This window comes from Marmota marmota, unplaced genomic scaffold (genome assembly GCF_001458135.2).
Source record: "Marmota marmota marmota unplaced genomic scaffold, marMar, whole genome shotgun sequence".
NCBI classification, from domain to species: domain Eukaryota; kingdom Metazoa; phylum Chordata; class Mammalia; order Rodentia; family Sciuridae; genus Marmota; species Marmota marmota.
In genome coordinates, this window is record NW_026000272.1 from 14,111,095 (window position 1) to 14,126,976 (window position 15,882).

Below are 15,882 nucleotides of genomic sequence, written 5' to 3' on the forward strand. Positions count from 1 at the left end.
AATCAGACTGGATTTAACTAGCTCTGTGACTTAATTAGCCATGTGACAACTATTCTGCACCTCAGTTTCCTCAACTGTGAAATGAGAATAGTGGAATGTACCCTCATGGGAACCACTGGTGGGCATAGTGGTGCACACCTGTAATCTCAACTCAGGAGGCTGGGGCAGGAGGATGGCAAGTTCAAGGTCACCCTCAGCAACTTAGTAAGGCCTAAGAAACTCCACAAGACCCTGTCTCTAAATAAAATACAAAAAGGGCTGGGGATGTGGCTCAGTGGTTAAGCGCAACCGGGTTCAATCCCCTGTACCAAAATAATAATAATAGGGGGCGGGAGCTGGGGCTCAGCGGTAGCACACTTGCCTGGCATGTGTGAGGCACTGGGTTAGATTCTCATCACCGCATATGAATAAATAAAATAAAGGTCTATCATCAACTAAAAAATTTTTTTAAAAACCTAATTAAAAAAATAATAGGGGCTGGGTTGTGGCTCAGTGACAGAATGCTAACCTAGCATGACGAGGCACTGGGTTCAATCCTCAGCACCACATAAATGTAACATAAATATATTGTGTCCACCTAAAAACTAAAAAATATTTTTTAAAAATAATAACATTAACTACTGTTATTCTCAAATTTATTTTTAAGCCTCCTCCTGCATCATCTTAGTGTTGAACTTCCTGTCAAGAAATTTCTGATCAACTCAAAACATCTATCTTTTCACTTCCTTATGCTCCAGCACTGGGTCAGGTTAACTAATGTGCGGTGAATTAGAAAATGTGAGTTGTTTCAAGGAATAAGTCTGTTGTGTGTGAGCCCCCAACCTGTGTCTGTCATTGGGCTATGAGCAAGGAAGCCATAGTGGATGGCAACAAGACACAATGGATGGTGGCTGGGGCCAGTAGCCAGATAGGTAATGATGCTGTCAGCAAAGTCTAACTTACAAAACATGTACAAAAAAAAAAAAAAGAGATGCATCTTTAACTTGGGGAAAGGAACCTGAAACTGCCTTTCTACCCTAACTGGATAAAGAATTGACTCTCTCCATCTAATAGAAACAACTAACATTTTCATGACATTCTCCATTACTGAGTTAACAGGCCACAAATCAATGTAATGGAATTTGACCACTTTGACTCATATTTCTTAAATGGCCCAACTGTGACCATAAGCAAATACACCCACCCTTACACATAAGCACCAAGAATTTGCCACCCTGTAAGTTAAGTTGTTAGGTTTGTTTTTAAAACATAAGTCTTCCCCCGTTTTCAGTCTGTGTGTGTGTGTGTGTGTGTGTGTAGAAAAATAAATGAAGTCAGCACTCTTTACATCTCACTAGAATAAGCTGTGACTCAAATATGGTGAGTGGTTATTTGCAAGGCTATAATTTCTTTAATGACAGATTTTCCTAAAAGAAACCACTATAACATTTGTCCAAGTACTCCAAGGGAAAACAAAAAAAAAATACATGAAGATTAAAAGTCTATTATTTTAACAGCACATTGCCAAACACAGACACTAGGATAAATGCCAAGAGACCTTTAAAAATAACTTTAAAAGATGCAACGTTCAAGTCAATCAAACATGTAGGTTCCACAAACAACAGAAAAACAGGTCCAAGAACAGTTCTACTTGTGCATGATGGTAACTCAGACTGTACTTCATCAAAGTTCATCCAGGCGTTTCAATTCAATGGGTGTCTGAGCAGAAATGTTTGCTCTTCTTTGTGTGGAGATGTGTACATAGATTTGAGAAGAAAAATCTTCCAGAGGCTGATGATGTAAGCACAGCAGGCTTGGTTCCCCTTTGATAAAGTACTGAAGGCAGATTTAGTGGACTCAAGCTTTATCAGTTCCCCTAATGAGAAGTCTTATGCATGCTGAAACAGACAAGTTACGGAATTTATCATGCTAAGTATTTACAGCCATGTTCATAAAGTGAGCTCAGTAACCTGACAATAAAAAAGGTAGTTGTTAAATTATTGTATAACCTTTTATAACTTGAATAACTCTGTGGGAAGATGATGCTGACATACAAAGCCCCTCAAACATACATCAACAAGAAATTATTTACTAGACGAAGAGGCACACATCATATAAAACATACACTTCACAGGAGGGGTTCCTGCATAGCAGGAAAGTTGCTACCACTACATAACAAATGGCTATGCCAACAGTCAAGGCTGCCACTAGAGGGTACAATATTAGAATTCCCTTAAAATCTCAAGGAGTGTTTACAATAGCACAGAACTCTTTTGGAGAATAAGTACGTGTTTTGTTTGGATGAATAGTTTTCAGTGGAAAATTTGAACATCATGTACGTACATCAATTTTCTAATTGGGTAAGATTTAAGGCAATGCTACTCAGACCTGAGGAAAAAATCCACAAAAGTTTATATTTTTCTTCAGAATTATTAATAGGTCAGAATCAACATCAAAAAGTATTCCCCTTTCAAGTATTCATTGTACCTATAAGTATTTTCAGCATTACAAAATAGAATTCACTTTCATACTATGAATATGAAATGGGAAATTGTTCTGTGCTCTTCCTTGAAAACTGTGGAAAAAAATACATGGCAGCTTAGGTGTTTAATATTAAAAAGTAACATGACAATGAAGACAACTATACCCACTGCACACAAAGGAGCCTCCTTACAATAAATGCTCCAGAGCATTGCAATTCTCTTATGACTGCCTTTGGTGTAGTATGGGATGTTCATGAATTCATAAATTAACTTTTAACATCAACTACAGACTAACAAATGACAATTAGATACAGTAAGTTTAAAAATTTTACATTTTGCTCCTGTTCGGCTGCTAAAGAGCAGCAATTTAAATTGATATAAAAACTTGTGACAACAAAGCTTGCTATACAGATAAAGTACATAATCAAAAATTAAGCAGCAATTAAATTTCTTATTTAAACTTATCTGGTATAGAATATTTACATATTTGGGAAGAGAGACCTCTAACACCATTTACTCCCTTCTTGCCCTCTGTCCCCTCTCCACCTGCCCCAGCCCCTCCAAATCTAAATCAAGTGCCCTGAACTATATACACCTGTACTTTGGCTAAGCCAGCTGGATGCAACTCCACGGTCTTGGCCTAGAGGAAAAGAAATAAGGTCTTGGAGGTCATTTGCAGCCTTCTTTTGAAACATCAGTGTATTGTAGTTAATGAATCTGTTCTTTCACAGAAAGGGTGGGGGGCAGCCCCATACTTCACTCCAACTTCACTCTGCAACCTGAGTGGGGCAAGATCAAAATGTCATCAGCTCCTTACACCACAATAGGCCACAAGAGAAAAGGGAAAGAAAAAGGTCATGACAAAGGCAGCAGCAATCAACAAAATCGTCCCAACAAAGGAACCTCTCCTCCCTGGGTTCACTAGGAAATAACACTTCCCTCCTTCTTCTCCCCCCCACCCAACCACACACACACAAATTAATTCACATCACAAGAACTTGGTACTCCTGCTAAGTGTCAGGTAAATAGAGTAAATCCATCACTTTTTATACTTTAACTGAGACATAAAGCTAACAGAACACACATCACTGTGAAAGTAACTTTCTAAAACAGATCCAGCCTACATAGTGCAGCCAGCAAAACTTAAAAGAATAGTTTGTTTACAATCTGCCTTGTACAGGATAGTTATATTCTTTCTATGCCATATAAATAGCATTTATATAGCTTACACATTCAGAGACATGCACTAGGACTTTTTAGGTAGTACAAATTTCTTCACAATCACATGTGCAAATTTTACAAATCACTAAGTGAACATTAATAAGCTTAGGCTGGGCTGTGTCTCGTATCCTCTAATGAATTTAATGCGGGTTCAGAATCATCCATAGGCAGAACCAGGCGTGTCCCGCGAATGACCAGCTCGTGGTCCCCAAATGCAAGCTCACGATCCAGGGCATCTTCAGAACTGTTGCCCAAGAATCTCCTAGGGGCACTAGATATTGTCGATTCAGTGGTCACAGTGGAATCCCCATATGTCAAGCTGATATCACCATCATTGAGAATAAGATCAGAGTCATCATCCTTCAATTGTTCTTGGTTCTAAATGCAAATAAAATAAAATTTAGAATTGTTAAGAAATTAAAGAATCATTTCCAGTAGGAGAATTTTTAAACATTCCCTATTTAAAACTCTTCAGTGGCCCAATGCCCTCAAGATAAGGTTTAAATGTCCCTACAATGCCTTAAAAGACAGTGTGACTTGGGAGCTGGGGCTGTGGTTCAGCAAAAGCACACTTGCCTGGCATGTGTGAGGCACTGGGTTCGATCCTCAGCACCACATATAAATAAATAAAATAAAGGTCCATCAACAACTAAAAAAAAAAAGGACAGTGTGACTTGTCCCCTTCAGCCTTATCTTCTGACACAACCTGCATCTCATACCCCAACAGCCCCAATGTATATAGTGCTGCCAGTTGCCCAGATGTCTCCCAAGTTTCTCTTACCTCCACATCATTCTACATGTTGTCCTCTCTGCCCACTTCATGTGACTAGCATTTATTTATAATTTTCTCCTGGAAGTCATCCTTGATCTTCCAGGTCTAGGTTAGGTGTCCCTCCTGTGTGCTTTTACAGCATCCCATTCCTGGACCCCTTCCCTGAAATAGCACTTGCTCTTTCACATATTGGTCTGCCATCAAGGGTCTTAGGGTCTAGGGTGAGAGGGGGAGGAGCACACTGATAAACACATGGTTATGATAAAAGACTTGATGCTATCTAGTCCAACCACCTCACACAGAAATACGAAATCCTCACTGCATACTTGTCTCCCAGCTCCATAAGCTCTGGTTATAATGGAAAGTTTGTGGCAAAATAGCATACTTAATAAAGTTCTACAAGAGGGAAAAGAAATCAAGAATGTGTAGTCCCATTTTGGTAAATAAAAAACATGTGTACACACAGAAAAATCTGGAATGGTATTCAACATTAACTCTGTAAAAACAGAGTTACTAGTGAGTTTTATTTTCTTTATATGTTCCTATACTGTTGGACACTGGCTGTTGCCAGGAATTTCCCAAACAACTAAGATAAACAAATGTGGATTGAAAAATATTATCAATAGCTACCAACTAAACCAAATCCCTTTTCCCTATCCCCTAATGTAGTAATAAGTAATTATAAGTTTAACTAGTTTCTGTCACTTAATACAACAATACTCACAACAAAGGGTTTTAGCTCCTTTACAGGACAGCACAGGCTCTTTGGCACTTCCTAATGTTTTCATTAAGTTTGAGGTCTAGGGAAATATCTACCAAATTTTAAAATGTTGACCCAGCAATTTTATCTTTAAAAGCAATTCTATATATTTTCATATCCTTGAGTAAACTGGCATGTAAAAGAATATATAAAAATATATTTGCTGTAAGTATTATTTGTAATAGCAAAAAAAGAAGAAACTTAAATGTCTATGGGAGACTGAATTAATCAATTTAGTATAGCTACAAATGGAATACTATATATTCATAAAAAAAGAGAAGGTAACAGCTCTAATGTACCTAATGAAAAGCCATCAATGATGTAGCAGCAATTGAAAAAATCAAGTAGTGGGACAGTACACCTATTACAACCCCACGTGTATAAAACAAAGCTACACACACATATAAGTGTATATAGATAGAGCTGGATGTAGCTTAGCGTTAGAACAGTTGCCTAACATGTGTGAAGCCCTGAGTTTAATCCCCAACACTGCAAAACACTGAATAAATTAAACATTTAGAAAAAAAAATATATCAGAAAGTATCTACAGTAAACCTTTAATAAAGACTGTTTCTAAGGAATTAGGTAGGAGGAAAATGAATTCTTTCACTTTGTACATTCCACAGTTTAAATATTTAGCCATGAGCATATTGATTTAATAACTTACAGAAGTAATTAGCAGGTTGGGGTTGTGGCTCAGTGTTACAGCACTTGCCTAGAATGTGAGGCACTGGATTAGATTCTCAGCACCACATATAAATAAACAAATAAAATAATGGTCCATTGACAACTAAAAAAAACATTTAAAAAAGTGATTAACAACAAAAATATATTAAAACAATAAGTTTTATGGCTATAATGGGTTAAATTTTATTCCCCCAAAAAGATACTGATGACCTAACCCTTGGTACCTATGAATATGACCTTGTTTGGAAACAGGATCATATTTAGAAATAAGGTGGGCCCTGATCCAATGACGCTTATCCTTATGAAATTTGGATACAGATTGGTGCATATGGGAAGACATCATGTGGAGATGAAAGCTGAGAGTAAAGTGATGTATCTGTAAGTGATGGAATGCCATAGACAGCTCGCAAAGCAAAGCACAAGAGAGAGGCCTAGAGGGAACCAGTCCTGCCCTTACCTTGACTTTAGACTTCTAATCTCAAGAACTCTTAAGGTATGTCTATCATTTAAGCCATTCAATGTGTGGTACTTTGTTACAGTGGCCCCAGAAACTCCTATAGTGGTGTATCACGTTTTCTTATAGTCCACAGGACACACAGTTGTTGTGGACCTTTGGATTCTTGGTGATGGCAAGAGGGATGGTAGCCAAACCTCACTGCCTGAACCAACAAAGCAGGCTGACACTTCTATACAGAATCAAATGGGCTACCAGGGCACAGCAGAAATGGACAATGCTTGAGAGGGGAGTCCAGGCAATGTAGGAGAGAGATAAAGCAACATGGGGTGTTCTTCCCACTCTGCCAGCACTCTGTCAAAAATATGCACTCACTCTAAACAAAGCCATAGGGTACTCCCACTCCCACCACCCAACCTGGCCCAGGTGCCACCCCCATGCTGTCTACTTCATCCCACCCATTTCCTGTAGGATCTGCTTTGCCATGCCACAAAGGAAGCTGCGAGCAACTGGAGGGTACATGTCTACACTGCTTCCCCTTTCTCCACTCAAGGTCCTGGGTGTTGTGTCTGAGTAGTCAAAAACGGTAGGCTTTGTTGATAGGAGAGCCCATTGGATGCCACAGATTATTTCTGAATGGATGGTTTAGAAACAAAGATTTAAATAGCAAAAGTTAAAATGTTCACATTGCAAAAATAGTGGCTATTTAGCATATCTCTCACTTTTTTCTTAGTTGGGATATTTACCAAATCACCAATCATATGCTGGTCTGCATAAATGCAGAATCTAGATTCTGTCTAGATCTGTCCCTGCCTTCCAACAATGTGAACACAGGGCAGAAAAACCTTCTGATATCCAAAAGTTGGTAGGTATGAAACAAAACATCTGTTGCACTTCAGGAGCAGCATCAAAATTGTTTTAAAATTCTCTCAACATAACTGTGGCAACCCTAACACGCAGACAAAAACATACATTTAGTGCTAAACTTGGGCCACATTACTACCAAAAAATGAAAGCTGGCATGGGAATAGAATGACGTAGCAACATCACCTAAGTAAGATGAGATAAATTCTATATCTGTTATCAAATGATATTTGAAAGGCCATGAATTATATTTGTAGATTTCAGTGTATTTTTTGGTTGAGCAAAGTATGCTTAAATTTCTTCTGAGGGATTTTATACTTCAAAGGCCAAAAACTAAACCAAAATAAAACAAAACCAGAAACCCACCCATAAAGCAGCTAAATTAAACTTGCTAAACAGTTCAGTTGGTGGATAAAAATCACTTACTTCATAAGCCTGGGGACTGGTTAGGCACCTGGCGATGGGCCCGCAGCAGGTGGGGAGTGTGGTGGTGAGAGGAGGCCCACTATGAGTCAGCAGGGGCTTCAGGTAGCTGTGAGTGGTTAAGGAAGGGCTGCGCTTTTTCCACACATTCAAAAAACAACTCAGTTGATGACAGTTATTATCACAGTATACTAACCATCGACCACTTCGGAGGTTAACAAAGGGCTTTCACATATGCAATCTCATGTTGTCATCACATGATGACAGTGAGAAAGCAAAGGGAGACCTTTTTATCATTTCTATTTCACAGATAAGAAAACTGAGGCTCAGAGAGGTCAAGGACTTGCCTAAGTCACACAATTAAGAAAATAGAAACTGATCTACTAATCAAAATTGGCCTGATTTCCAATTATGTGACCATTCCACTACATCATACTGCTTTTCTGATTTTACCAAAAGTAAAAGGAACATAAGGTCACTCTAAATTTGGCACTGAAGGAAGCAAGGGAGAAAATAAAGAATGATAATTTTCAGAGAGGAGATTAAATATTTTAATAGTACACAAGTAATAAAAATGTTTTTAATAATTTACTGTGGATTCAAGTGGCCTCCTGAACGCTCTAAGTTGAACTTCAGTATCAGGTTGAATCTTTTCCTGTAAAGAGGTAAGGAAAGTCAATTCCTAAGACATTTAAATAAACTATGTATAACGAGCGCCTCTACTATAAACCCTCATTTCAACAGATAAAAACAGATTGATAATATATGATACTCAGAAGAAAAAGAGGGAATCACAAGAAAAAGGAGGGAGAAAGGATACAGACATATATATCATATTCCCCACATGCTTTTTTTTGTGCTACTGGGGATTCAAACCCAGGGCCTCACAATTGCTACGCAAGTGTTCTACCACTGAGCTGGATCTGCAGGCCCCCATTTTCCCCATATTCTAAAATGAGAACATGGATTGGGGATATAGCTCAGTGGTAGACTTCTTACCCAGCATGCACAAAGCCCTGAGCTTGATCCCTAGCACTCCAGGGGTTGGGGCGGGGGAAGAATATGAAGCTAAGATAGTTCTTAATTAAAAATGGGAAAGTTAGGGGCTGGGGTTGTGGCTCAGCAGTGCAGCACTCGCCTAGCACATACGGGGCACTGGGTTCGACCCTTAGCACCACATAAATAAATTAATTAAATAAAGGTATTGTGTCCAATTGCAACTGAAAAAATATTTTAAAAAATGGGAAAGTCAGACAAAATTTTGATTTGCCATATTACTAAATTCTAAGTAAAGATTACATTTTCAACATAAATATACTTTATAAAATATCTGGCCACACAAAGCCAATGAAAAAACTAGAATGATAAATTCTACTAGTACATTAGGTATAGAAATGACTAAGTCTGTGTCCAATGGCACTGAATAGGATACTATTAAGGCTAGCAAGTTGTGGTGTTACACTCTCTATGAATAAATTCCTTAGGAGAATTTGCCAAAAGAATAAAAACAAGAAGAACTTGCCAAATAATTTTGACAAAAGAATCAAGAAAATCTGAATAGTCTTCTATTAAAAGATAAAAAAACCATCCCATATGAAAAGAAAGAGGCCCAAATAACTTCAATGTTAAAATCTTCCCAGCATTTAAGGAAGATACATCACCAATCTCCTTCAGAGAACAGAAAAAGAACAAATACTCCCCAACTTATTTTATAAGGTCAGCATAATATTGCTATAGAAACCTAATAAAGAACATTACAATTTTAAAAAATCACAAGCCAATATCTCCCACAAAAGCAGACACAAAATACTAACAAATTAAATCCAATGACATACACAAAAGGTAACATATCACAACCAAGTGGGATTTTTTTCCAGCAAAGCAAGAATGATTTTATATTCAAACAATTGATCAATGCAAATCAGCACAATGACAGGTTAAAGGAGAAAAAAAATCATGTCATCAACTAATGCAGGAAAAACATAAATAATACTCAACGTCTATTCATGATAAAACTCTCAGAAAACTAGAAATAAAAGGAAATATTCTTAATTTCCTAAAGGTTATTTCCAAAAACCTATACCAACATCATACTTCATGGTATAATACTGAAAAATTTCTCCCTGAGATCAGGAATAAGACAAGAATGTCATTATCACCACTCACCTTCAGCTTTGAGCTGTAGAGGTCCAGCCAATGTATTAAGACTTAAAGAAGAAATACAAGGGCATCAAGAATACAAATAACAATAAATACTGGAGAGGATGTGGAGAAAAAGAAACTTTCAAACTGTTGGTGGGGCCATAAATTAATACAAACACTATGAAAATCAGTATGGAAGTTTCTAAAAAGACTAGGCACTAGACTCACCTATACCAATCCTTGGTATTTATCTTAAAGAATTAAAAATCACCATACTATAGTGATTAGTGCATACCCATGTTTATAACAGCACAACTAACAAAAGCCAAAAAATGGAATCAGCCTAGGTTGGATACAGAAAATATGGCCTATATACACAATGGAGTTTTACTTAGTCATAAAGAAAAATGAAATTACGTCATTTGCAAGAAAATTGATGAAATTTGAGAACATTATATTAAGCAAAAAAAAAGCTAAACTCAGAAGGGCAAGGGTTATATATGCTTTCTCTCATATGTGGAAGCTAGAGAGGGAAAGGGAAAAGAAAGGTGAAGGGATTACATGAAAACTAAAGGGGGATAAGTAGAATAGAGGAAAGATACAGAAGGTATGGGGGAAAAAAGAAATACAGGCCAAATATACTGTTATATTTTGTGCATGTACAAATGTATAACAGCAAATTGCAGCATTATGTACAACTATAATGCACAATGTAGAAAAATAACAAAAAAAGAAATACAAGAGCTTATAAAATAAAAAATAACACATCATTATTCATAGATCACTCAAATCGTGTATGCAGAAAACCAAAAAGAATCTACAACCCACTAGAAACTGTAAGTGAACTTTAGTAAGACAGCTGGACATAGGATCAATACATAAAATCCAATTATATGTATAACAATAACAAACAGAAAATGAAACAAATACCATTTGCAATAGCATCAAAAGCATCAAATACTAGAAAAAGGGGAGATATGCTGTGTTCATGAATTGGAAGTCTCACATTGCTAAGATATCATTTCTTTCCAGTAGGTTTTTTTTTTTTTTTTTTTTGCTTATTTTTAGCAAGACACAAAATGTATAAATTGACCAGATATTTCTAAAATTTAAAGGAAAATGCAAGGGACCTAAAATAGCTAAAGCAGTACTAGAGAAGAATGAACCTACATTTACTCTACAGTAATTAAAAAGTGTAATTGATATAAAAATAGAGAATAGAAAGTCCAGAAATTGGCCCCTACTTATATGGCCAAGTGATTTACAACAAGGATTCCACTGCAATTTAATGGGAGTAATGATGGTATTTTTAAAAATATTTTTTAGTTGTAGATAGACACAATATCTTTATTTTTATGTGGTGCTGAGGATCAAACCCAGGGCCTCATGCATGCAAGGCAAGTGCTCTACCACTGAGCTACAACCCCAGTCCAGTAATCATTGGTATTTTTAATAAATGGTGCTAGATCATTTGGATATCCATATTGGAAAAAAAATGTAGATATTAACCATAAGCACCTCGCACTACAAGTAAATATTAATTTGTGCTAGGCATGGTGACACATGCCTATAAATCCCAGTTACTTGGGAGGCTGAGGCAGGAGAATGGCAATTTCAAGGCCAGTCTGGGCAACTTAGAGAGACCCTGTCATAAAGTAAAATAAAAAGGCTGCCAATATAGCTGGGGATTGAACCCAGGGCTTTGTATATACTAGGCACTGCAAAAAAAATAATTTGTGATGGATCAAAGACCTAAAGATGATGCTAAAACAGTCACACTTTTAGAAGAAAATGGGAAATATATATTCATAACCTTAGGACAAAAAACACTAGCCACAAAAGAAAATACTACTACAATGGACTTCATTAAAATGCAGAACTTCTGTTCTTCAAAAGACAGGATCCAAAAAATGAAAAGGTATGCTACAGATTAAAAAGACATAATCCATAAAATCATCAATAAACTTAATTCAGGAATTTAAAAGAACAATAAGTAAATAGGAAAGAGAAAAGACAAAGATATCTAAAAGATGTACAAAAACCATCTGAAAGGATGCTTTTCCTGGGTATCAGAGAGAAATGCAAAGTAAACTACTGGATATATCACTATATACTCAGCAAAATGGCTAAAATTCAAAAGGCTGATAAACACCAAGTTCAAGCAAAGAAGTGAAACAACCAGAACTCCCTTAACTTGTTATTGGGGGTAACGATGAATTTATCAAATTGGTTACAACCACACTGGTTAAAAACACTCCAGAAAACTGGTTGGCAGTATGGATTAAAGCTAAACATATATTTGCCCCAAATTCTACTTTTCGGTATACACCCAAAAGAAGTGAGTGCTTATATCCACCAAAAATATACATATATTCTAAAATATTAATTTTATTTGTTATGGCCAAAAGCATTTTCAAATGTTTATTAACAGTAGGATGGTTAAAAACAATACAAAAATCATATAATATATTCATACCTTGGAACACTACACAGTCATAAAAAGAATGAATCACTGTTATATGCTACAACATAAATAAATTACATGGAAGATACTGAGCAAAGGAAGTAAAACACAAAAGAATACATAATACATGATCCATTTCTGTGGAGATCAAGAACAGATAAAATGTTATTCATGCTGACTAAAGTCAGAATCATGGTTACCCCTTTCTGGGGGTGGCAGGGATGGTGTTACTATAGTAAAGGAACACAGGGAACCTTCTATGGTGCTGGAAATGCTTCTATATAGCTTTATATGGATGGTGGGCACACAGGTGTAGATATAGGTCAAAATTCATTAAGCTAAACATTTAAGATTCATGTACTTTATTGTATTCCAAGTTATACCACAATTTTAATAAATAATCCAGTTGTACCCAAGAGAACCAAAATCTAGAATGATGAATAATTAATTCTCCCAGGGCACCAGGTATTAACATGACCAGATCTTGTGTAGTACTTAATAGGGTAGTACTGAATCAAACAAGTCTTCATGTTTACTTCTATAAGAATATTTTTTAAAAAGCTGGTATTCTTTCTGTACATTAAGATCATTTAATTGTTTGTGTATAATGCAGAAAATGTACAAAACAATTTATGCAAAAAATGCTAAAATAATTGTTAAATCAGAGGGATGAAAAGCCCCAAGAGGTATACAAATGGCTTATATCCAAAATGCTGATAATGGAGCCAAAAGTAATGACATAATCTTTAAACTATTTTAAAGAGCCAGGCTGTCTCCCTCCCTAATGGGAGTCTTAATACCACAGATATGCTTGCATTCTTGTTTCCATACAGTAATTTAATTTTGAAATACTTGTAAAGAGTGAATGCAAATATCTGGTAAATAGAAAATAGTAAGTAGTAGCTTCTAATCATAAGTGTCAAGTGCATTCATCCTAAGTACATGAGGCTTTGATCAGCAAATAGAACAATTTTTACATGCTTATCCCAAATTTGCTTCAATGAAACCTAAACCAAGTTTTCATTCACTTGCTAATAAATCTTAGCCTGAAATAACTCCATGGTTTCTTTTTTCTGATTCAAATTTCAAATAAGAAAAACATCTGAACAGTAACAAAATGTTTTTAAAGGCATGATTTAAACAAGTAATAGAACACCAACACTATTTAAAGCATAGCTATGAAGAAGATTTACAACAGGACAAGAAAATATGATCATCAATGAAAATATTTAGCTATTTGTGGCACTTTGTGGTGCTGGGGATTGAACTCAGGGTCTGGCACATTCTAGGTAAATGTTGTACCACTGAGCTACATCCCTAAGCTTATTTTTATTTTGAGAGAGGACCTAAGTTGCCCATGCTGGCCCTGAACTTCGGATCCTACTGCCTCAGTCTCCTGAGTAGCTATGATTACTGGTGTGTGCTACATTTATGGCATTCTGAATGTACAGTTGAGTCTCCTGGTCTCTGAAAAGGTCAGGGAAGAAAAGGCATGTCCCTGCATACTGTAGTAATCTATCAGTACTGAAGTTTTATTCCATCTCCATGTTTTCCCCTAAGGCAGCCTTTCCTAGTCCACCCTAGCAAGTACCCCAACAAGAACAAACAAATACCTTTTATATGATTCACTAAGTTAGCTTAAGGACAACAAATATTAAAATTTGCTCAATAAAGAAACCTATGTATTGAAGAAAGTATGACATCTGGACTCTTGATTCCCTCCATATAACCAGCCTTTACAATAACTAGTCCCTACTGGTTTCCTGGGTGTGCAGAGGCATTCAATTGTGTGAATTTCCTCCTTCACACACTGATGAAGAAAGGGAAGACTACAGGTTAGGTTTTACATTCCACTTCCAGAAAGCAACTGTCAAAACAGTTGTTCTGACGCTAGAGTTGTTCAGTAGTAGAGTGCATGCTTAGCATGTGTAAGGAAGGCCCTGGCACCATAAAACAAACAAACAAAACAATTGTTCTGTGTCCATACTATCTTTTTTTTTCTCAATGAAGGATACTTATGATCGAAGTTGTACCATATCCGGAAGAGCCAAGCACTCTCTGCTTTGGTAGTTCTCCGTTCATTTTCTGGAACACCCTGCAGAAAGATAATACAAAAATCATTACATACACAAACACATTTGTATAGAGTCCTTCCTTAGTAGAATCAGAACTAGAGCCTACAGAAAAGAAACTTTCCAACATGGGTAACATTAGAAATTTAATGGCTTGTATACAGCAGTTTTGAAGAAATTTTGTCTGAACATCGCTATTATTCAGAAGACTTGCTAAGTATGAATCTATTGTCATTTTTAAAAGTCAGTGTAGGAAAATTCACTTTTGAAATCTGAAAGACTTATACCCTCAATGCAATAGCAACTTAAGTAGAAAACATCATACCAATGTTCATTCCTATCTTTGGGAGTTGTCATGGGTCTCAAAAGTAACTGGCATTCAAAGTTACTATTATGTTCTTAACTCACTAGCAAAATGAAAACAAGCAGGGAAATTCCATGGTAAGCCTGATTGCTTAGGGGAGAAAATTAATACAGCAAGCAGGCTCCTTCTAAAATAGCTTCCAAAAAGATAAACTGTGTCCTTACTTGTAATATGGTATGGTCAGTAGTTGGGCAGTTAGACTATCTGGTTCCAGTCCTGGCTCACCAATGTTAACTAACTTCTTACCTCTCCAGACTTGAATTTCTTCATGTGTAAGATGTGAATGTTAGAGACTCCCCAAGGCCCTTTCTAGTGCTAGTGTTCTAAGGTTCTATAATTTTCTAAGAGCGCAGAGTTTAGATTCTGGGTTTTGGTTCCTTCCTGTCTTCCCTAATTCTCAGAATAAGTTATTATTTTCCTTGACGTGGATCAGTACATACACAAAAATGTCTGAGGACAATGTGTGGGCTTATAAGTACTGAAGAACATTTTCTATATTTCCTTTCACATCACTAGGTATAGTTTTGCATGCCTTCACCTTATTTATTTACTTACTTACTTACTTACTGGTTTGGGGATGGAACCAGGGCTTGTGCCTGCTAAGTACGTGCTCTAACACTGAGCTGTATCTCCAGCCCACGGTATTTTGTTTTATTTTTATTTATTTATTTTTTGTTTACTTCTTGAAAAGCAATTAGTTTATAGATCTCACCACCTCCTTACCACATTAATACCTGCACATCCAACCCTCCCCACACTCCATACTTACTATAGTGCTCCTCCGTGTTTCCTTGCAGACATTTATTGAGTAAACAATATAACCAAAACATCCACGGAATTTTGAAGTCAGGGAAAAATCTTTTTTTTTTCTTTTCTGTATATCACCACTTACAGTCACCAACCTGGCTCTGTCTCTGCAATTCTGTTTCCATTTCCCCTCTGGTGACAGAGGTGACACAGCTGATGGAGCCTTATTCAGACAACAATCAAGAATTTGTCCTGTGAGCTGCATGATAACTGTTTTCTGGTTTTGCCACAGGGGTGGAGGCATTGAGGAGCTATTACCACTTGGACACTAACCCAGTAGCTTGGCATGATGGGAATTTATCCAGCCTGGTTTGTTCAAGTATTTCAAGCCCATGGAATTCTACTTTAAGGTTCTGACCACAAAAGAGGCAAGTACTTACTATATCACAT

At 36.7% G+C, this 15,882-nt stretch overlaps 1 protein-coding gene across 1 annotated transcript in view; it reads right to left on the reverse strand.

Moving 5' to 3' along the window:
- Positions 1 to 1,357: 1,357 nt before the first annotated feature.
- Positions 1,358 to 15,882, reverse strand: part of Slc9a6 (solute carrier family 9 member A6) — a 47,487-nt gene continuing 32,962 nt past the window's right edge. Inside the window, exons 13-15 of the mRNA XM_015498043.2 lie at positions 14,265 to 14,344; positions 7,647 to 7,752; positions 1,358 to 4,061 (exon numbers count right to left, since the gene is read on the reverse strand). Coding sequence (XP_015353529.1) covers positions 3,789 to 4,061; positions 7,647 to 7,752; positions 14,265 to 14,344 — 459 coding nt within the window. The 3' untranslated portion in view covers positions 1,358 to 3,788. The remainder of the gene's footprint in view (positions 4,062 to 7,646; positions 7,753 to 14,264; positions 14,345 to 15,882) is intronic.